General features: G+C 67.5%; 1 protein-coding gene across 1 annotated transcript in view; it reads left to right on the forward strand.

The window, feature by feature from the left end:
• The window catches only part of cic (Putative transcription factor capicua), a 69,956-nt gene that overhangs the window by 30,861 nt on the left and 17,350 nt on the right, over positions 1-21,745 (forward strand). The window contains exons 3-6 of the mRNA XM_037216501.1: positions 775-2,558; positions 18,913-19,069; positions 20,936-21,148; positions 21,737-21,745. The exon at positions 21,737-21,745 is cut by the window's right edge and continues 104 nt beyond it. Of these exons, the coding sequence (XP_037072396.1) occupies positions 815-2,558; positions 18,913-19,069; positions 20,936-21,148; positions 21,737-21,745 (2,123 nt within the window). The 5' untranslated portion in view covers positions 775-814. The remainder of the gene's footprint in view (positions 1-774; positions 2,559-18,912; positions 19,070-20,935; positions 21,149-21,736) is intronic.

The raw sequence follows: 21,745 nt of genomic DNA on the forward strand, positions 1-21,745 counted from the left end.
GCGCCGCGCCGCCTGGCGGTTGACCCGGCGCGCCGCCCGCGCCAGGTCAGAGGTCACGTACCGCGCCGCGGCCAGCCACTTCGACCGGCCCAATTATCTATTGTTCCGGAGGACAGCGCGCGGCGCGGACGCGGCGAAAACGGACGCGCCGTCTCCGAGGGTGTGCGCTATGGCTGTGGAGGGAGCGAGGCGGGGCGGGGGACAGGAAGAGGGGGGGGGGGGGGAGTATACGGAATCTGACCGAAGCGTGCGCTGCCAGCGTCGCAGTGTTGGGCGGCGGTCACACGGTCGACACCGGCCGCGGTCAGGAGCCGCCCGGCTGCCAGCAGCGCGACCCGGGGACGACCCTGCGGTCGCCCGACCGGCTCGGGCGTCGCATTTCGAGCCGGCAACGCCACCCAGCGACCGCGCGGTGTCCTGGCGGCGGCCGGCGCGGGGCGCGGCGGTCGGCAAACAGCCTCGTGACCTTGCCGGCGTCCATAAGCTGTGCAGCGGCTGGTCTGGCGGCGCCGGTGCACGCGGCAGTCCGGCCGCTGCACGGGCGAGATAGCGGCTGGTCGGCCGGCGCCGCGCCACCCGCCCCTCGTCCGCCACGTCAGCCGCTGTTGACGACCGGCCTCCTGATTAAGCAGGCGCGCTGTCAGCTGACGCGGCCAGGCGGCCGCTGGCGGTGCTGGCCGGGCCAAGCCGCGCCGCTGTGCTCGGAAGCCGCGCGCTCGCTCGCCACTCTGCCGCTGGCCGGGCGCTGACGCGTCCGTTTGTCTGTGTTGGCAGGAACGCTTGATGCGAGACGTCCGTGCTCCATCCACCAGTGATGCCCAAGAAGAGGGCGACCGCCTCGCCCAAGGCGCGTGGCAAGCGTCGCCTGGAGGAGGCGGCGCCGGCGGCCGGCGCCAGCGCGGCCGAGGCGTGCGCCGAGCCGGACAGCAAGCGCGCCGGCAAGCTGGCCAAGGTGATGGGGCGCGGCGACCCGGTGCCGTCAATCAGCAATGGCGGCGGGTCGGGGGCCGCGCCGGTGGCCACCAACGGGGCAGAGACTAAGAACGGCGATGGGCCGCCCCCGCCGGCGCCGCCACCGCCGCCACCGCCTCCACCTCCGCCGCCGCCGCTGCCAGCGGTGTCGGCGGCGGCGGCTGTTCAGCCGGTCGCCGAGCCGAGCAAGCCCGTGCACGACGTGCGCAAGCTGCCCAAGAAGCGCAAGTTTGACCTGGCCGAGCTGGAGAGCATGCAGCGCCCGGAGGTGCCGGCAGAGCGGGGCGCCGCGGCGCCGCCATGGGACCAGGCGGCGGCCAGCGCCTCGCCGCGGCCCGCCTCGCCCGTACCGCCTCCCGTCCCGGCTCCCGTGCTACCGCCGCCGCCGCGGCCGACGGCGTCGGACGCCGCGCCCAGCTCGGCGCCGATGTCGCTGCCCGCCGGCAGCCCGACATACGTACTCTTCTCCAAGTGCGGTGAGCCGGCCGGCGGCTTGGGCCGACCGCAACCCTTTGCGCTGCCGGTGGAGGCGGTGGAGCCGGTCGTGTACCGGCCGGTGCATCGGTACGGCCAGGACCTGCGCGCGGCGCCGCGGCGCGCCGCCGACGAGCCGCAGGCGCCGCTGCTGTCGCCGCGCCACCACGCGCCGCCCGTCGTACCTGTACAGATCCACATCCCCGAGCCCAAGTCGGCCGTCGGCGGACACTACGCGCTGTGCGTGGACGCGCCGCGGCCGGCCGCCAAGATGGCGCACCACGTTCCGGTGCGGGACGCGCGGCTGGACGAGCAGCAGCGGCTGGCCGAGACGCGGCGCATCCTGGAGATGTCTCGCGACATCGACACGCGACCGGCCGAGCTGCTGCACAAGCGGCCGCCGCAGACGGCGCCGCTGCCGTTAGTGAAACCGGACCGGCTGCGTAGCGCCGACGCCAGGCCGGCGCTGCTCAGCCCGCCGCTGGCCGAGCGCCGCGAGGCGCGCCCCGGCGTGGCGCTGGCGGAGTGGCGCGGCCACCGCGTGCTCGCCAAACGCGAGAACTACTACCTTCCTGGTGTCGTGAAGAACGTGCACCGCACCTGCGACGTGTCCGTGCTGTTCGACGGCCACCAGCAGCCGTTCATCTACTCGAACGTGGTGGAGCCGGGCCGCTGTGACGTCATCAGCGACGCGGCGCCGCTGACGGGCCAGGTGACGGGCACGACGCGGGTGGCCGTGCGCGTCGACGCCGACAAGATGTTGTTCGTCGAGGGCGTCGTAACGTCCATCAACCGGGCGGCGCACCAGTTCCGCGTCAAGTTCTTCTCATCGGAGGGGCCGGTGGAGCGGTGGTACGCGCGACCGGCGCTGCGCGTCATCCAGCCGCCCTGGTTCGAGGAGCTGGAGGAGGTGTCGGCCGGCGGCGGGCCCGGCGCGCCGCCGCCGGCAGCGCAGGTCACGCCGCCCGGCACCACGCCCGTCACGCCCATCTCGGGCCAGTCGGGCTCGACGGCACCGTCGTCCGGCAGCGACGAGCTGCGCCGCGCCGGTTACGTCGAGTACGACAGCGAGGACGACCTCAAGCGGGAGGACATCAACTTCGGCGCCGATGGTGAGTGCCGGGCGTCCGGCGGCCGGCCGAGGGTCGCGGCGTGGGGACGGGGATCTCTTGAGGCGCCGACGGTGCTCTTGTGGGCTGCCGGACTTAAAATGGCTGACTCGTGAGTCATGCCCGGCTGGCGGTCCGGCGTGGAATGGCGGCGGCTTTCGAAGCGAGGCGGCGGCGTAATCTTGTTCGGGCGTGCGGCCCCACCTTGCACCGGGCCAGCGCGCTGTCAGCCGGCACCTGACGACGATGCGGGCTGACGGTGTTCGGCGGCACCCGAGCCGTTGGACCACGCCAACGCACGAGTCGAGCGGCGTCATGCGCACGCAGCGGGTACTTCCCCGTGTCCTTGGTTCGCCCGCAGCGGGGCAGCGGATGCAGTCACCATTTCTGCGAAATACCTCAGCCTGAGCGTGCTGCGCGGCGGCCAGAGGTGCCCCCTACCGCAGGCCTCTGAGCGGCTGGCACTGTCAATGAACACGGACTTAGGTGGTCTGCCCAGCCACCTGGCGGCTGGGCAGACCACCCCTCCGCGGCACACCAAGCGAACTCGACATGACCGAGGGAGGGATGTCGTCGGACAGGCCGTTGGTGGGCCACCCGTCCGTCCGGCACTGCGAGCGGGTCGGCGCCGGGACGGTAGGAGCGTGGGCGGCCGGCCGGCCGGCCCTGGCGTCCAACCGGCGCGGTCGCGCGGCGGCGTGGCCCGGCCGCCAGCGTCGTCCGTGACTCAGCCGCCGCCCCGCCGGCGACGCGCTGCTGTTGTGATACGCCAGCGACGCGGCCGCATGGTGACGTCAGCCCCGGCCGCGGCCGCCGGCGGCGGCGGGGGACCCTGACGCGCCCCCGGTGCTGTTGCGTAGGTTTGTCAGGCTGCCGCTGGCAGAGGTCGTCGCACGGCAGCGGCGTCGTGCAGGCTGGCCAGACCGGGCCACTCCCGCGACAGCCGCCGGCGCCTCTGGAACTCCCACTGTCGGCATGGTCTGGGAAGGGCCCGTTTGATTCCAAAACAGTCTGCGGCGCTCCGACAGTGCGCACTGAGCCCCCTCTTTAACGTCTGCCGTGGCCTTGTCGGAGATGCCTTTTCCACACTCCGTTTGCCCTTGGCTGGTTACTGTAGGTTTTTGCTGTGGTGTGGCTCCTTTGCGTTTTTGCGGATGAAATTACTCAGCGCGAACGTGGCGTGTTTTCGTAATATCGTACGTATCACGAGCCACGAGTTCGTACGAGACAGGTGTGAACGGCCTTCCGTCTGGCTCATGCTTAAACTTGGTTTATTTATTGGGATCACATGGTGATAAGGAAGTTAAAGCTGGCGTGAGGGGGGGGGGGGGCAGGGGCTGCCTAGGATGCAGGAAACGAAATGCGAGTGGACGTCCACGCCATAAGAAATACACAGCGAGAAAAGGCGAGCTGTCCTGGTATTGCACTGGCTTTCCTTCTCCTGTGGGTGTTCGCACCGTCAAAAGCAGATGGGTTTACTTTACATGAACAAGAAAATGGCTTGGAAGTGAACTCACATGGGCTACTCGACGCCCAGTCAGCCTCCGGCAGATTCCACGCCGTTATCCTCTGATTGCAGCTTGATTCATCGGAACTGCGCAGGTGCACGCCTCACAGGTGACCTGGCGATGGCCGATAGTGATGCTCAGATAGGCCGTCGGACGGCTGAGTCCTTCAGACACAGCTCCAGAGCCACGGTCACCGTAGCTCCTGCAGCATTTTTGTGGGTGTCCCGGGAGCCCTAAATGGCTATCACGTCCGCTGAGGACCAGGGACTTCTCGCTGCTCGACGAATTTCGAGCACTGGTCACACGCGATTTCGAACTCTTCCGGATGGATGCCTTGCACGGAATCGCAAGCGCGACGGGCCTCCATTCATGGAGCGCCGCAAGGCGACGGCGGTCGCAGATTTACGAATGTCCGGCGCCTGACGCCGGATTTAGACGCGATACGACTGGCGCGGCGGTGCGCGACGGCGCGAGCCGCGGCTGACGACGTCGGCGATAGCTACTGCCGTGCGGAGGGGGGGGGGGGGGGGGGGGGGGGGCTGCCGGCGCGGCGAAGGCGCGCGCCTCGCGCGGCGGCGGCGGCGCCGCCTGAGCCGTGCTGACCGTGCCGCGCCGCCGCCCGTGCCGTATTGACCAGGTGACCGCGCGGCGCGACCAGCAGCCGGCCACGCTCGTCGGTCCGGGCTGGCCCCGGCCGTCAGCTGGTCGGCAGGTCGCGCTATCGTGCCACTCCGGGCCGGCCTGGGGGAGGGGAGGGCCGGCCGGCCGGTCAGCTGTTGTCGCTAGGCGGGCCGGCCAGCCGCCGGCGGCGGAGGTGTGGCGCCACGGCCGCGTTGCCGTGTTTCCAGTCGGGCATCGATCGCCGCTGTCGGGGCCCGCTCCGCCGCCGTCCGGCTGCCGTGCACCTCCGCATGTGGAGACGGGCCTGACATCAGCGCCTGAGGTGCAGGAGGTGCCGGTCTGGCCTCCGGCGGCCACAGACGTGCATGCAGGTCTGATCTGGCTTCTGGACGGCCGCCGAGGTGGAGACATGGATATGACCTGACCTTCAGACATCCCTGAAGTGGGAATAGGCATCACCTGACCTCTGAACAGCGCCTGAGGTGAAAAAGTCACCCACCACACGTCCCATACGGTGGAAAAGTTGGGTCTCTCCCTCGCCCGCGGCCGAAGTCCCACTTCCCTCCAAGAAAGCCTGGCTGGGACCCGTGCGATGCGGTCCGTCCAACCGCGGACGCCGCCCGGGTGGAGCAGACCTCTCTAATCCCCAATGCCCAGTCCCCATTCCGAGAGCTCGGTCGGTGCGCCCCTGAGGTGCGGTGTCTGCGCCCGGGACGGACACTGTACGGGGCTGATGTGAGCCTCGGACCGAGCTGGCTCGGCTCGTACGCGGCCGCTAATAGTCGGCTGCAAGGTCGCTGCTGGCCGAAGCTGCGGCCGGGGACCTGAGCGGCCGCTGCAGCGACAGCAGGGCAGGCGGAGGTGACGGCAGAGGGGTGAGGGCAGAGGGAACGGGAAGGGGGAGGGGCGCCCAGCTTGGCCGCCTGGCGCCTGCGCCGGCTCCCGGCATCGCCCGCCAGACAAGGGACGAGGCAGAGGCGTGCCAAGTGGTGTGGTATGGGGAGGGGGCAGGGCAGGGGAGATACGGGGAATTCTGCTGAGAGGGTTGGGCGACAGCTGACGTCGCTGCTGAGCGAAGACGTGCCATGTGCGGCCTCGGTTGTCGCGCGACGAGAGAAGTTCCAATGACCCAGTGGAGCGATACGTTTGGAAAATGCTTTAGAGGTATGTTGTCAGCCGCCAGGACGCGAAGCGTCTAAAAAATATCAGGGAACTAATAACCTTACTACATATTTTTATTTCTTGTCGGTGCCCACTTAAGTTTGGTTTGGCTCTGGCCATCTTTGCCCAACCCAACGTCGCATGTGTAATAACAGTTACTCCATCCATAAACTCCTGTAATTGATAGCTGTTGCGGCCAGCGGCGTGGCACCCTTCAATGGAGTTGTTGCGTCGTTTGGACACCGCCCGTGTCGCCTCCTTCCCTGGGCATCCTCTCTGCACCCCCTGTGCGAAAGCGCACTGCCAAGGGATTGGCACGGGATGGCGGCACCCTAGCTGAGTTCCATGAATGGGGACCAACCCCCACGGGGGGGGGGGGGGGGCGACTCAGGTGAGATCGTTCGCTTTGATCAAGGTGTAAGAGGTAAGTCCTCCAGGAACGCTTTATATCTGTTGGCGATGGACCGCATCAGCCCACTTTATAAACGCTTCGATCGATCAGGCTCAGGTGCATGCTCCTCATGCCTCTGAATGTCACCGAGCATTTCGCGTGGCAATTTGTTGATTGATTCTCGGGGAATGCTCATGCTGATGCCTATGGATGTTAGCCAGGATTTCATGTTAGACTCAAACGGTGGGATGCAGGCCAGTGAGGACACTTCGTTTCGGCCCCAGCATTTTACAGGAGCCTCGGATGATCACTCGCAGTCGGATGCTGCTCCGCGTGCCACGGAGTGTCAGCCGCAGCGTTTCAAAGGAGCCTCGAGTGATCACTCGCAGGCGGATGCTGCTCCGCGCGCCACGGAGTGGCAGCTGCAGCGTTTCAAAAGAGCCTCGAATGACCGGCGGCGGGCGAGTTCTGCTGCCCATGCCGTCGAATTCCGCCGGCCAGCACCCCGTCACGCGCGGCTCCTCCCATGAGGGGTACTGGCGGCTGCGTGCCGCCCGTGTCCGGCCAGCCGGTGGGCTGATACCGCGGACCCGCCGGCCAGTCGCGCCGTCCGAGGCTCGGCCGCGAGCCGTTGCAGCGGCGGGTGCTGGGCACCTGCAGCCACGCCGATGCGTGCGTGCGGCGCCGCCCGCGCAGGCCCAGCTCCGCCGTCGGCCCGCGGGCGGGCTCGGAGCCGCTCCACTGCGGCCGCACTGCGCCAGGCCGGCCCCGCCGAGGCCTCGTCACTCAGTCGTGCACGCCGCCTCTCGCCGCCCCACGCGCGGCTCCGTCGTAAAATTGCCCCGCCACGCCTGGCTGCGGCGCCCGGCTGAGTTAAACGGGACGCGGTGCGTGGCGGCGCGGCCGGCGGCGCACACCGATACCGGGGATGCCGCTCGGCCGGCGCGCCGCCGCCTGCTGCCACCTGGTGGCGACCTCTGCCGCCAGCGCGGGCGTGGTGGAGGTAAGCTCAGGCCCACTCAGGATGGTCCAGGTCAACCCAAGTCAGCCCCAGTGCGCGGAGGTAATCGAAGCCAACTCACGCCAACCCATGGGAACCCGGAACCGAATGGTCAAATAAAGACACGCCCGCCGGATGAGCGCAGGTCAGCTCGGATCAGCCTGGGTCAGATCGGCTGGCGGGTGACGGCGAGAACGCGCGGCGCCAGGGCGGCCGGCCGTGCGTCAGCCGCGGCACCGGCGGCGGACGGTGCGCAGCGCGGCGCACCGTCCGCCGCCGGCCGGCCGGCCCCTCTCGGAATGCCGCTCCGCGCCGACCAAGGACGCCGCCAATGTCAGCGCGCCGCCCGGCCCGCGGCGGTGCCTGCCCGGTGACAGGCACCGCCGCCGCCCGGCGCAGCGCACGCCGCGCCGCCTGCAGACCGGCCCCGCCGCTGGCCTGACCGGTCACTGAAGGGACGCGACGCGGCTGCTGGTGGGCGTGGGTCAGGCTGCGCGCTACCTTGTCGATCTTTGAGCTGCTCGAGCGATTTGGCGGCGGCCTGGATAACTTCTGAGTTGTCCTTGGTCGGCCTGTGAGCTCTCCTCTCCGTGTTTGCTTTGTCTGATGGGGGTTTGCGGTGTCTGAGGGCCACACTGTCTGCTGTCTGCGGCTGGTGTCCGTCAATCGCGTGCTGTGCTCGGCCACCGCCGCCGCCGCCGGTGTGTGATGTCTCGTCGCTGACTGGGTGGTCTCCGCTTCGTCCGTACCTGCCGGTGTGTCGGTCACGAGTCGACATCGATCGTCGCCTGCGGCCTCACTCGGCCGCCGTCTGGTGCCGGGGGCCGGCCGACGGCGGCTGGCGCGGCATTCCTGGCGCGCTCCCTGGCCTCCTCCGCCGCCGGAGACGCCGCGAAGACGGCGCGAAGCGGGCGCTGTGTGCAGGGCAGCGGGTGGCACTGAGGGGAGACAGACGGACGGCAGGCTGGCGGACGGTACAGCGAGGATGGCAAACGAGGCACAGGGTGGAGAATGGGGACAAAGATGTTGGAGAACGAGGCTGCGGGTGGCAGAAGGAACGGGAAGCGTGTCATGTTGGACAGAGAGAGAGAGAGAGAGAGAGAGAGAGAGAGAGAGAGAGAGAGAGAGAGAGAGAGAGAGAGAGAGAGAGAGAGAGAGAGAGAGAGAGAGAGAGAGAGCGGGAGCGGGAGCGGGAGCGGGAGCGGGAGCGGGAGCGGGAGCGGGAGCGGGAGCGGGAGCGGGAGCGGGAGCGGGAGCGGGAGCGGGAGCGGGAGCGGGAGCGGGAGCGGGAGCGGGAGCGGGAGCGGGAGCGGGAGCGGGAGCGGGAGCGGGAGCGGGAGCGGGAGCGGGAGCGGGAGCGGGAGCGGGAGCGGGAGCGGGAGCGGGAGCGGGAGCGGGAGCGGGAGCGGGAGCGGGAGCGGGAGCGGGAGCGGGAGCGGGAGCGGGAGCGGGAGCGGGAGCGGGAGCGGGAGCGGGAGCGGGAGCGGGAGCGGGAGCGGGAGCGGGAGCGGGAGCGGGAGCGGGAGCGGGAGCGGGAGCGGGAGCGGGAGCGGGAGCGGGAGCGGGAGCGGGAGCGGGAGCGGGAGCGGGAGCGGGAGCGGGAGCGGGAGCGGGAGCGGAGCGGGAGCGGGAGCGGGAGCGGGAGCGGGAGCGGGAGCGGGAGCGGGAGCGGGAGCGGGAGCGGGAGCGGGAGCGGGAGCGGGAGCGGGAGCGGGAGCGGGAGCGGGAGCGGGAGCGGGAGCGGGAGCGGGAGCGGGAGCGGGAGCGGGAGCGGGAGCGGGAGCGGGAGCGGGAGCGGGAGCGGGAGCGGGAGCGGGAGCCGAAATTGAGAAAAAGGCGACGTCATGTCGACAGAACAGAAATAACGCAAAAGAACATTAGTTATGAATGCCGAGTCCATAAGGTGAAAGCCGTTGGCGAAAAAGGGTTGAATGCGAGAGTGAGAGCTTTCACGGGGTCGAATGGCTGAACAATGCGGGCTTGACACTGAAGGTTTAACAATCTTCAATATTGAGGGTTGGAATGTTGGCACTGCACGCTATGATGCAGTGTGCTTTGTTACGACTGGCTCGCAGAAGAAGGGTCCATTGTGTCCTGGGTAGACCAGAGCATATTACAATTCAGACTCAGAAACGTAACGATTATGTACCATTCGCGGTCGACAAAGCCATCCATATTAAAGGTCCGTCTGGCCATAATTTAGCCAAGGTCTTTGCCCGCTATTACGACCGTGACCTCGCGCGGAGCTCACTCCATTTACCAGTCGTCACCGGTACGGCCTGGCGAAAAAGGGTTGAAAAAAACGGAAGGCTCCTCGCAGGAGCCTTCCGTTGGGACGCCCCTCGGAACCGGGCGCCCCCCGCGCGCCGACCTGCGCCCCACCGTGCCGCCGTCTGTCCTGTCCGCTGTCCGGCCGCGACAAATAACCCGACCATCTATTACCCGTCGCGGCCTCTCCACCATTCGTTAGGGCGTCAGGCCCTTCCTTCAGCTACATCAGCAGTCGGTACGTCGGGATGCGGCCCCGCTGCCAAGTGCGCCTGATGCCTGTGCACTCTGCCTCCGCCATCCATCTCGCATGGCCCTCCGCGTCCAACGATCCATGCCGCCCGTTTTTCTGCAGCCATCCCCCAATGGTCCATGCTCTGCCCACGCCCAGCCGCTCTTTCTGGCTCTGTCTCTGTCACTCTGTCCGTATGTAGTCTGCGTCGGCCCGTTCATGTCTCCGGTCTGCGCCGATGTGCCCCCCTCCCCCATTCCTCCAGACGTTGTCCCAATCTCCCCAATCTGCGCTCCGCGTCTCCAGTCTCCCGCCTCTTTCCATTCATGCCCTCCCCCCCCCCCCCCCCCACGACCCCGACGGGTTCCTGGCGCTGTCCCTTGGCCGGACGCGACGCCGGGCGACGCCCGGGCCGGCCCGTCGCCGTCAACTGGCGGCGGCCTCAGCCGTGCCGTACTCGGCGCTACGCTGGCGCCGGTACGCTGCGCACGCGCCGCGACGTCTCCTTTGTTCGGCGGCAGCGGCGGCGGCCGGCCGAGGTCGATGCGGAGCGGAGTAGGGCGGCGGCGGCACGATGGACGCTCCCCCAGCTCCGGAGACGTTCCCCGGGCTCCAGACATGTCTTGATCGGCTCCGGGGGCGCTCTGGTGGGCTCGGGGAGACATTCCCCGGTCCCGAAAACGTCCCCCTGAGTTTAGTGACGTTCCGCTGACTCCAAAGCCATTTCGGCTGGAGGTGGAATGAACCCAGGCTCAGCGCCGCTGCAGGATGCAGCTGGAGGAGAGCGCGGGTGGGGTGTCACGGGTCCCGGCGCCGGCGGCTGGGCCCGAGCGGCGGCACCAGCTGGGCAGGGCTCTGCTGGCGGCGACTCACTGAGGTCCACCTGGTGGGCGCGGCGACAGTTCATTGTCAAAGCCGAACCCCACCCGACCCGTCCGGACCGGGGCGGACGCTTGCGGATCAGCTGGTGGGCGCCGCGCGGCACAGCCTGGAGGCAAGACCCCACACTTCCCAGCCGGGCCGGGGCACAACGCAGGTGGCCGAACTGTTTCGGCGACTGCACAGCGCCGTGCCCGCCGCAACCTGCCGCTGGGGCCCGGCTGAAGAGCTAGCGGGGGTCCGTGACGCCTCACAAGGACCAGTGTACGGACGCGGTCTGGCGAGTTACACCCTGGCACACGACGGCTAGCCGTCCGGCGAATTCGCGGTAACTTCTAGCTGAATCGATGTCTGCATGGGAATGACAACCAGCTTGTTGCATCCGCGTTCTGCGAATGCAGCTGCGCAGGACGTTGTGACAAATTGCGGTAAGCGTTGTCACTGGGCCCGGCTCGGGGCTGGGCGCCGCTTGCCCGGCTCCCCCTCCCCGGTGTCGGCCGGCAGAGGCAGCGTGGACCCTTACCTCAGCGCCTACTCTCGGTTTTTGCGGGCGGCTGGCAGTGAGCCAGAGCCAGAGCGAGGCGAGGCGAGGGGGAGGGGCTGCGCTCCCGGCGGCTGACGTCAGTGGAGCTCGGCCTCCCGACAGAGGACGCCGGAGGACGCCGGCAGGGTCGGCACGACTGGAGTCAGGGGGGCCGTCGCCGTGGCAGCGAGCGCCGAAACGGAGGAAGTCGAGCGTCCGGGCTCGGGGACCTGTTCTTGGAATCGCCAGCTTGTCGGTGCTGCTGGATTGGGTTCAGTCCGCCTGGACGCCGAATTTCTGACTATTAGCTGTGCTCCTGTGTTGCATCTTAGCTGTTGGACCCTTCCTTTCCATCAGTTTTGTTTACCCGGCCTCCTCTCGCACACATCTTTCTCTACCTTTTGTCCTTTCTCTGACCCCTTCACAAGCTTTTATGGGTTCTGTCTCCCTCATTCTATTTTTGTTTGTGTACATTTCTTCCGTACGCTAATAATCCTTTAATGCAACGACATAGGTACCCGGACCCCTCTACACAAAGCCTGAGGCGTGAAACCTGACATTGCCACCCAGCTGGCCCGGAATGTGGAACGGTTCCGTCATATCTTGCGAGCGGACCGGCGCCGAAGTTTTCTATTATGCAACATCCTGGCCCGGCTGCCGGCGATAGGGGTTTCCGCTACTGCTTAGGCACGCCGCCGCCTTTGGTGCGACTCGAACCATGACGGCGGCCATTGGTCGCTGGCCAGCGGGGCGCTCCATGTATTGACCACCGGGCGGTTCCTTCCCGCCGGTGGCTGGCCGGACCGGGCGGCGCTCGATGGGCCCGATGGCGGCAGCAGTGAGGGGCCGCGCCCGGCGACATCTCGCCGCGCCGCGTTCGGCCGGGGCGCGCCACGGCTGCCGCCGCCTGCGCCCGTCCAGTCCGCCGTGGGACGCGCCGTGCGCCCGGCTCCAGGAGAGAACGGGAACGGCCCGACACGGGAGCAGCTCGGTGGCCGGTGGTGGCGTGCTGCGGACACGGCATCACCGGGCCGGCGGCGTGTCATCCCCGACTCCTGACGTTCCTGTGCGCGCCCGACCGGCGCCACCAGCGTGCTGGCGTCCTGTGTGCCGGCGCGACCGCTCTGCGTAGCGAGTGGCGGGAGCTGGCGCCGCCCTGCGCACCGACCGCTGCTCGCCGGGCGTGACCAGCCCGTGCGGCGCGATGCTCGGTGTGTGTCGCCGCCGCCGCCGCCCGCGTGGGGGCGGCCGTTGGCGCCACTGGCTGTTGTCGGGCAACCAGACCGCGCGCCGCAAGCGCGTGACGTCACGTCGGGCCCGGCCGCTCGCCCCCGCGCCAGCACGCCTCGCTATCATGCACGGCACGGCCGGGCCGGGGCCTCCGCCCAGCTGATTATCGGCCGGCCGGCGGGGCTATCGCGCGCGCTCGCCGGCGGCAGCGCTCGGCAGCGGCGGGCGGGGAGGATCTGTCGCCGTCTCTGGACTGTGGCCGTCAGCCGCTCCGTGGCCGCCGTGGCTCGGCGCCGGTCCGCCCGCCAGCCCCGGCCGCACCGCCGCCGCGCGGCCTACCGGTGTCGCCGAGCACGGCTGTAACAATAGCAACTGTCAGACCGGCGTCTCAGTGGCACTGACACAAGCGCCCACAACGTGAAGCTTCGTCGGCGCCCGTCGGCTTCTGACCGGCGGCGGCCGCACCGGTGCACCGCTCCTGTCGCTCGGTGCGCCGCGTGTGCGGGTTCCCGTGCACCGGAGCTGGTGTCTCCAAACGTGCCGCGTGCGCCGCGTGTGCAGGTTCCCGTGCACCGGAGCTGGCGCCTCCAAACGTGCCGCGCGCGCCGCGCGTCCAGACGCGTCCGGACCGGCCAGGACAACTGGGCTCCGTCTGCTCGGTGCACGGGGCTCGCCCGCCGCCTCGGATGGCGTCTGTCACACTTGCGACGCCCGTCACGGTCAGGACGCTGGCGACGTCAGTCATAGTGTTGAGTGGTAGCACCTGTCACATTTCTGATGGTTGCTGCCTTGTTGCGCTCCTGTGGAGCGGTACCCGTCACACTCCTGGCTGGCGGTACCCGTCACACTCCTGACTGGCGGTACCTGTCATACTCCTAACTGGCGGTACCTGTCACGCTCCTGACTGGCGGTACCTGTCACACTTCTGACCGGTGGCACTTTTGTCCGTAGTGTCTCTCACCCTCTGGCTGTGGTGGCACCTGCCACATTCCGAACTGTAGCGCACACGTCGCATTCCTGACTGGTGGCACCCGGCTCACTCCTGGATGGCGATATCTGTCACACTGCCGGATGTGTTGGCACCTGTCATGTAACCTGTCGTAATTTGCGGCACCTGTCACATCGCTGACGGTGTGGTGCACCTGTCGCGCTGCTGATTGTGCCACCCTGTCATGCTTCTGGCTGTGCGCCACATCTGTTATCTGTTGCCGCACCTGTCGCCCTGCTGACTGTGCCGCCCTGTCATGCTCCTGGCTGTGCGCCACATCTGTCATCTGTTGCCGCACCTGTCGCCCTGCTGACTGTGCCGCCCTGTCACGCTCCTGGCTGTGCGCCACATCTGTCATCTGTTGCCGCACCTGTTGCCCTGCTGACTGTGCCACCCTGTCATGCCTCTGGCTGTGCGCCACATCTGTCATCTGTTGCCGCACCTGTCGCCCTGCCGACTGTGCCACCCTGTCATGCTCCTGGCTGTGCGCCACATCTGTCATCTGTTGCCGCACCTGTCGCGCTGCTGACTATACCACCCTGTCATGCTCCTGGCTGTGCGCCACATCTGTCATCTGTTGCCGCACCTGTCGCGCTGCCGACTGTGCCGCCCTGTCATGCTTCTGGCTGTGCGCCACATCTTTCATCTGTTGCCGCACCTGTCGCGCTGCTGACTGCGCCGCACCTATCAAGCGTCGGCAGATGCGGCTTCATTTCATCACGTCCTCAGTGCGGCTGGTGTAAGCGGCAGGGAAAACCTGGACCCGGCTGCTACTCTGGCATTACCATGAAATGAAACTGCATGGCTGAGGCTGTCGTGGCGCGGCTCACCGCGGTGGAGCACGTGAGGCCGCGGCCGTGCGGTGCTTTGACGTGTCATCTCGGCGAACCATTCTGTGGCCTGGCCTGCTGCCTTTTTCAGTACACCAGCCTCAAAGAGCGTGCAGCTGAGTGGCAGTCGTGCAGTGTTGGCTGCGTTTGTAGCGACTGCGAGTGTCCACGAAGGGAGTCGGCTTCGGACCGGTCCGCCTGCCACGGCCGGGCGTAGGGTCAGCAGCATCTGTACAGACGCGCGTGCCGTCGGTCGCCACCCGCGCACCGCGCGGACCCGTGCGTGTTGCAGTGTCTTAACCGGGCAAGAATCCGATCCGACCGTCGTACTTGTGCAGGCGTGACCCATCATCCTGGCGCCGGGCAACGGCGGCGGCTCGAATTCAGCCCGAGCTCTTAACGACGCCTGCATGGGTCACACACGACAACACGCTGCGGTGTGACCACTAACTTGTCCTTTGGCCGAGGCGGCCATTTTGGCGCCGGCGGGCAGACGAAGTCGGCAGCATGGGAGGCAACGGCCTCCCTGCGGAGCCCGCGCGATGACGCAGGGTCAGCCGGAAGCGATCTCCGCTCGCGCCTCAAGTGACGTGGCGTGAGGTGCCGGTGGTGACGACGGAGCTGGTCAGCGCACGGCGCGATCAGGCGCCTCGCCGGCGACAGCCGCCGAAGAGACGACCGCGCTGACAAGCACGACATTAACATCCGCCCGTAAATAGTCGGCTGATAGCACCTCATCGGAGCGGCCCAGTAGCGTGCCATAACCAGCGGCCGGGCCAATGATTTTTGTTGTAAATCTGGAGCAACGGTATATCTGGGCTAATGGTGTGTGTCTGGCCCGTGCTCGGCCGCGGTCTCGCGCCGCGCCATTTCCCTAATGGCTCGCTTGCGCAGCGGCTTCTGGTCAGCATTTCCGCCGGGGCACGGTCGTCGCCGTCCACCTTTGTCCGTCAAACGTGGGACGATCGAACCAGCCCAGCTGCTCTGCTGGCCTCGGCTCGGGGTTTGCCAGTCCTCTGACCACAGGACGCACTCTCTCTCCTCTGCTTGCAGTTTCGGGCGCAGGGTTCGGGCCAATATGGCTTCCTTCCTCTCCATTTACCTTGTTCGTCAGGCCGCTCGCGCCGGCCGCCGCCGCCGTCCATCGATCCCAGCGCCAGCTTCCAGCGGCGGCCACCAGGGGCGCTGCGCTCAATCGCCGGCCGTTTCTAGAGACTGTACGCCGCGCGTAAATCCATTGACTGGGGTGACCTTGAGCGGCGCGCTGGCGTACGAGGCGAGCGCGTGAGACGGGCAGGCGCCAGAGGCCGGGCCGGGGGCGGCGCGCAGGTGGCGGTAGTGGCGGCGACGCCAGCGCCGCCGCGGCCGGCGGCTGCTCGGCGAACCAGCGCGGCCTGCTGACCTCTGCAGCGGACGGCTCGGCCGCGGAGCGGGTGGGAGGCGACGGGCGCGCCCCGTCGCGCGGGCGCCCGGTCCGCCAGTACGCGACAGGCGACAGCGGTGACCTCAGGCATTCAGGACGGAGTTATGCTTGGGCACGGCGTCGCAAAGCGCGGTGACCTTTGCTGTAGATCTGCCGACGCGGGGTGAAATGCCGAGCAACAAAGTGATGACTCCTGCCATACGCCATGCGTATACGTGTTGTGAACAGAGCGGTGATCAACCACCCGTCTAAAAAACGCCCCAATTACGGAGTGCTTTTTATGCCATGTCCCCGTCCCACTGCTTCGCCTGGAACGGTTCTGAATTGAAACTTCTTGTTTCATTTCAGAGGACGCCAACGTCACGTGTCGTCACGTCAAACGAAACGTCATGTTTCATATCAAATGCTATGAAACGTGACGTTTCATGTCAGGGGCATCGGCACCAGCCGAGGGGTGGCACCGTTCCTCCCGGTAAATGTTTGGCTGCGTCGGTAAAAAGTCAAGGCATGACGTCGACCAACGGGCTTTTGCAAATAGATCCTTTGGAATGCTGGCGGGTGATGTGCGGTTTTTCACCGTGTGATGTCGTTTCCCGACGTGTTAAGGGACATTTGTCTGGCCTGGTCTGCTAGCGTTACCATCTGCAAGTGCCTGAGTCAGCCTGCTACTGTGGACCAGTGTACTGTGGGCCGGCCTGCTGTAGGCCGGTCTCGCCATGGACCGGTCTGCTGTGGGTCGGTCTGCTGTGGGTCGGTCTACTGTGGGTCGGTCTGCTGGGGTCGGTCTGCTGTGGGCCGGTCTCGCCATGGACCGGTCTGCTGTGGGCCGGTCTGCTGTGGGTCGGTCTGCTGTGGGCCGGCCTGCTGTAGGCCGGTCTCGCCATGGACCGGTCTGCTGTGGGTCGGTCTGCTGAGGCCGGTCTTCTGTGGACCGGTTTGTTGTGGGCCGGTCTGCTGTGGACCGGTCCGCTGTGGGCCAGTCTGCTGTGGGCCGGTTTGTTGTGGGCCGGTCTGCTGTGCACCGGTCCGCTGTGGGCCAGTCTGCTGTGGGCCGGTCCGCCGCCCGCTGCCACCCGTCCATTTACGTGTGTGTGTGTTTTTTTGGGAGGGGGGACACCTAGCCTGTTAGATCGAGCCGGAGTAACTTTTGGCACAGGTTCGGAACAGCGCGGCGGCAGGACGCACGTCTGTCGAGAACAAAGGCTCGGCGCCAACTGCGCTTGGGTTCTCGGGGCCCCGGCCGGACACTGCTGTCTGTCGGCCGTCCGATGGAATCAGTGATCTGGTGACCTGTGAGCCACGCCCCCTGCGGTCGGGGCATGGTGTCTCGTTAGTCCGGGTCAACCTGATGAATTCCAAGCAAGGGAATCGCGGGGCGCTAAACCCGGCTTTGTTCGGAGTGGAGGTGGGGCAGATACATCTGAGTTATGCTCCACTTTTATTGGCTCACATCAGGATTTGCCTGCGAAAAAGCTACTAGCAGCCAACTTTGGTGTAAGATGTTCTCCTAAGGCGTCTCTGTACGATGTCGTAAGACGTCTGAGATGACTAGGAGCATGACTAAATTGGTCCCCGGGTTCAGTGACCAGGCATCAGTCGTCGCCGAACTCTGTGCTCGACTGCCGCCCGGGACCCAGCTTCGCTCTCGCTGTGTTACCACCAACTCCGCACGCCGCCTTCGGGCTCCTGCTGGCGAAGCGATAGCCGCCCCAGTCACCGAGCGACGCCACGAGCGGCGGCGCCCGCCTGTGTGGCGATCGTCTGCTCGCGTGGCACCACCGGACGCTCGGGTCAAAGGTTGCGGTCACCGCGCACGGTCATCACGCACGGCCACCTGTGTATGTCCCGGCCGTGCGGAGGGTGCCGCTGCGAGAGCGGTCAGCTTCCTCCGGCGGCTACTCCCCGCCCACCGCCAGAGCCCGGCCCGGCCCGCCCCGGCACGTCTCGGCACGTCCCGGCCCGGCACGTCTCAACACGTCCCGGCCCGGCACGACTCAACGCGTCCCGGTCCGGCGCGACCTGGCCGGGCGCGGCCCGGCGCGGCCCGGCGCGGCTCGGCTCGGGCTCGGCTCGGGCTCGGCTCGGCTCGGCTCGACGGGGAGGAGACGGCCGTTCCCCGCCGCCGCCGCCGCCGCCGCCGCCGCCGCCGCCGCCGCCGGGCTGGGCCTGGCCCGGCCCGGCCCGGCTCCGGCGGTGAGGAGACGGCCGTTCGCCTGGCCGTCTCCTCTGACGCCGCCGACGGCCCGACAACGCCGTTATATCGCCGCCGAGGATTTGCGGCTGACAGCGGCGCTTTGTCGCCGGGAGGGGTGGCGGCCGGCGGCCTTTGTCGCGGGCCGGCGTCGGCCCGAGCCGGATTGGCGCTGGTGTCGTCGAGTGCGGTCCCGATGGCTCGACACCGGGGCCCTGTGGTGCGCTCCAGTGGCGCAGCAGCTCCGTCTGCTCGACACCGGGGCCCTGTGGTGCACTCCAGTGGCGCAGCAGCTTCGTCTGCTCGACACCGGGGCCCTGTGGTGCACTCCAGTGGCGCGGCAGCTCTGTCTGCTCGACACCGGGGCCCTGTGGTGCACTCCAGTGGCGCGGCAGCTCCGTCTGCTCGACACCGGGGCCCTGTGGTGCACTCCAGTGGCGCGGCAGCTCCGTCTGCTCGACACCGGGGCCCTGTGGTGCGCTCCAGTGGCGCAGCAGCTCCGTCTGCTCGACACCGGGGCCCTGTGGTGCACTCCAGTGGCGCAGCAGCTCCGTCTGCTCGACACCGGGGCCCTGTGGTGCACTCCAGTGGCGCAGCAGCTCCGTCTGCTCGACACCGGGGCCCTGTGGTGCGCTCCAGTGGCACGGCAGCTCTGTCTGTTCCCGCCACTGTTATCACAGATAGTGGAGTAATTCGCAGGCAATCAGTCACACGTGATTCACGGGAGATATTATAAATCACATGACAATAGTATTTAATTGCACTATCAGCGGCATGTGATGGCAAACCAATGCCAACAGCGTGCCACCCCTTTCCCGCTTTTTCAGCGCTACCATGACGGTTTAATGGTGAACCCCTGTTGACGAACTCATCTCTAAACACCCGGTTGTGTCGCATCGGACCGCCCCTAATTCTGCGTGTGCGAGTGTGTGTGTGTGCGTGCGTGACGCGGTCCATACTTGCCCCCTGATACTGTCCGCTTTCAGGCGCTGTTGGCGCCGACTCTGCGCGGTGTGTGCGTGACCTGACGTCGAGTAAGTGTTCCGCCCCTCCCGCCGGCGCCACCCCCCCCCCCCCTCCACGTGCTGACGCTCTGCCCTTCTCGTCGGCAGGGCTGGCGCCCGGCGGTCGCTCGCTCAGCTTGACGCCTGGCTCGCTGGGCGCCTCGGTCCAGGTGAAGCGCTCCAGCATGCACTCGCGCGGCAGCACGTCCAGCCTGGCCGAGCACGGCGGCCTGGGCACGCCGCGCTCGCAGACCGCCACACCCAGGTACGTCGGTGACTGAGGCGGGCGGTGGCGCGGCCAGCCTGGCCGGGCACGGCGGACTGGGCACGCCGCGCTCACAGACCGCCACGCCCACGTACGGCGGTGACTGAGGCGGGCGGCGGCGCGACCGGCGGTGGTGTGCGCCGCTGCGACCAGCTTGGCCGTCCTGCTTTTGACGGGGAGGAAGGTGGTCAGAGGCGGGGCTCAAGTTCTGTGGAGTGTGGGCGGCGGAGGGACGCCGCCGGCCCGGCGCACCCCGCTCGAGGCAAGCTGTTTATAGTGTGCTCTCATTAGGCCCGATTGCCCGTTATCGGCTTCGTTAGAGACCGGGTCATATGTCCGTGGTGGTTGCATTCCGGCCGGGCTGATCCCGTCGCGGTGCCACCCCTTTCCGAGAACTGCCTGCCAGCCAGGTGACTACGGCGGCCGCCGCAGCGCGCGCTGCCCAACCGGGACCACGTCACTGGGTGGGGGCAGGGGTGCCATGTTGCAGTATTTGCTGCCACTGACGTGACGTTACGTGACGTGACCGTGTATGCCGTGGCGATCACGCTGGACATATATGCCGTGACGCTGACGTGACGTGACGTGTGTGCCGTGGCGGTGGGGCGGGGCTGCCATCACGCCATGCCAGGGGTCCCGCGTCGCCGGCGCGGCCGGGTGGCCCGCCGACCGGTGTGTGGAGCGTGTCTGGACTCGCTCCGCCCCGTCCCACTGGACCCGGTGCCCACGCCGGCCGGGGCGGCCCATTGGGGCGGAGACAGTTACTGCCGGCGCCGGGCCAGCGGCCTTATCAGTGGGCGAGGCGGACCGCGGCTGCGGGCGGGACTCACGGACCCGAGAACATTCGTGGCGCGAGGACGGCTGAGCGGAGGCAGGGCGGACTGCCGACCAGCTGACACACGGCCAGCCGACACATGACCAGCTGACACACGTCCAGCTGACACACAGCCAACTGACACACGGGCAGCTTACAAACGGCCAGCTGAAACAGGCCAGCTGACACACGGCCAACTGACACACGGCCAGCTAATACACGGCCGGCCGACACACGGCCGGCCGACACACGGCCGGCCGACACACGGCCGGCCGACACACGGCCAACTGACACACGGCCAGCTAATGCACGGCCAGCTGACACACGGCCAGCTGACACACGGCCAGCCGACACATGGCCAGCTGACGCACGGTCAGCTCACACATGGCCAGCTGACATCTGGCCAGCCGACACACCGCCAGCCAACACACGGCCAACTGACATACGGCCAGCCGTCACACGGCCATCTGACACACGGCCAGCCGACACACGGCCAGCTGACACACGGCCAGCTGACACACGGCCATCCGACACACAGCTAGCCGACACACGGTTTCGGGCGTCCTCGGCTGCCTGGTAGCCCGCTGTAGCATGTCAGCCGGCAGCCGATACCTCCTCAACAGCCGGACCGACCGCCGTGGTGACGTGGTGACGGTGACGCAATGCCGGCGCGGTCCCGTCTTACTACGTGGCGTGTGTTAGAGTTGCAGCGGCCGTCCGACTGAAGGGCGCGGGTGGGAGCGGCGCCTGCGGCCGCGCCGACGGGCCGTGAGCTCACCGCCGGCCGTTCACGACCGGACGGTGATGTCACGCCGGTGGCCTGGCCACGGGCCGCCGCCGTGACGTGACGACGCCGCCGTCCGCCTGCGACGGCGCGCTCTGCTGATGGGCCGCGATGGCCTCAAATGGAAAGGGAGGCGCCCCGGACAACAATCGGGTGTATCGTGGTGACGTTCTGCGGCTGCAGAGCGGTGTGGCTGCTGTCACCGCTGTCACCGGTAACATGGCGTCGGCGGCCGTCGGTGACGCAGTGGTGTCCGTTTCGGTGGCAGGTCGAACGCGGCCACGCCGCACAAATACAACAAGGGTGACGTCGTGTCCACCCCCAACGGCATCCGCAAGAAGTTCAACGGCAAGCAATGGCGCCGGCTGTGCAGCAAGGAGGGCTGCAACAAGGAGTCGCAGCGTCGTGGCTACTGCAGCCGCCACCTCAGCATGAAGGGCAAGGGACTGCGGTCCTCCTCCAGCCTCACCTACCCGGCCGGGTGAGTGGAGTCACCCGCCCGCGGAGTGCACGGGTGACGCTCCGGAGGGGAGGGGAGGGGGGGGGGGGGCACGGTCAGCGGCGGAGGCGACCAGCACCGCGTACGCAGGCTCGCCATGACGGGCGTTGCTGTTCCGCTGCGTGTTGATGTAGTTGCGGTTTGTGAGTCGAGCCGTGGCTGTTGCCACCCCGCTGGGAAAGCGATCGGAATCTGAGCGGCGTCTGCGCGATGAGCGGCGGCTGGCGCCCGTGCGGTCAGAATGACGTGGACGGTGTTGCTTTATGACGATTTATGCGGCGATGAACTACTCATGTCACCGCGACGGGGGCGAAATGGTCACGCAACTCACTTCAAAAAGCTTTCAAAAGCCCTAGGTCCCACCTGAGTAATTCACGCCGCCCTCGGAGCGGGAAGGACAACCGCTGCCGGGAGCCGCTTTGTCGTGGCCTTTATGGCGCGAGATTCCGCAGCGCTGCTACTGGCCTTCGCAAATCCGTAACATTGTCTGTATTCGCTTGTCTCAATTTTTCAATGTCATTTTTTACTTGACCTTGTTCGCTCGTGACCTTGTGGGCGTCCGTACCGCAGGGTCAAGCA

Source organism: Pollicipes pollicipes, unplaced genomic scaffold (genome assembly GCF_011947565.3).
Source record: "Pollicipes pollicipes isolate AB1234 unplaced genomic scaffold, Ppol_2.1 Scaffold_4002;HRSCAF=4701_pilon_pilon_pilon, whole genome shotgun sequence".
In the NCBI taxonomy this organism is placed as follows: Eukaryota; Metazoa; Arthropoda; class Thecostraca; order Pollicipedomorpha; family Pollicipedidae; genus Pollicipes; species Pollicipes pollicipes.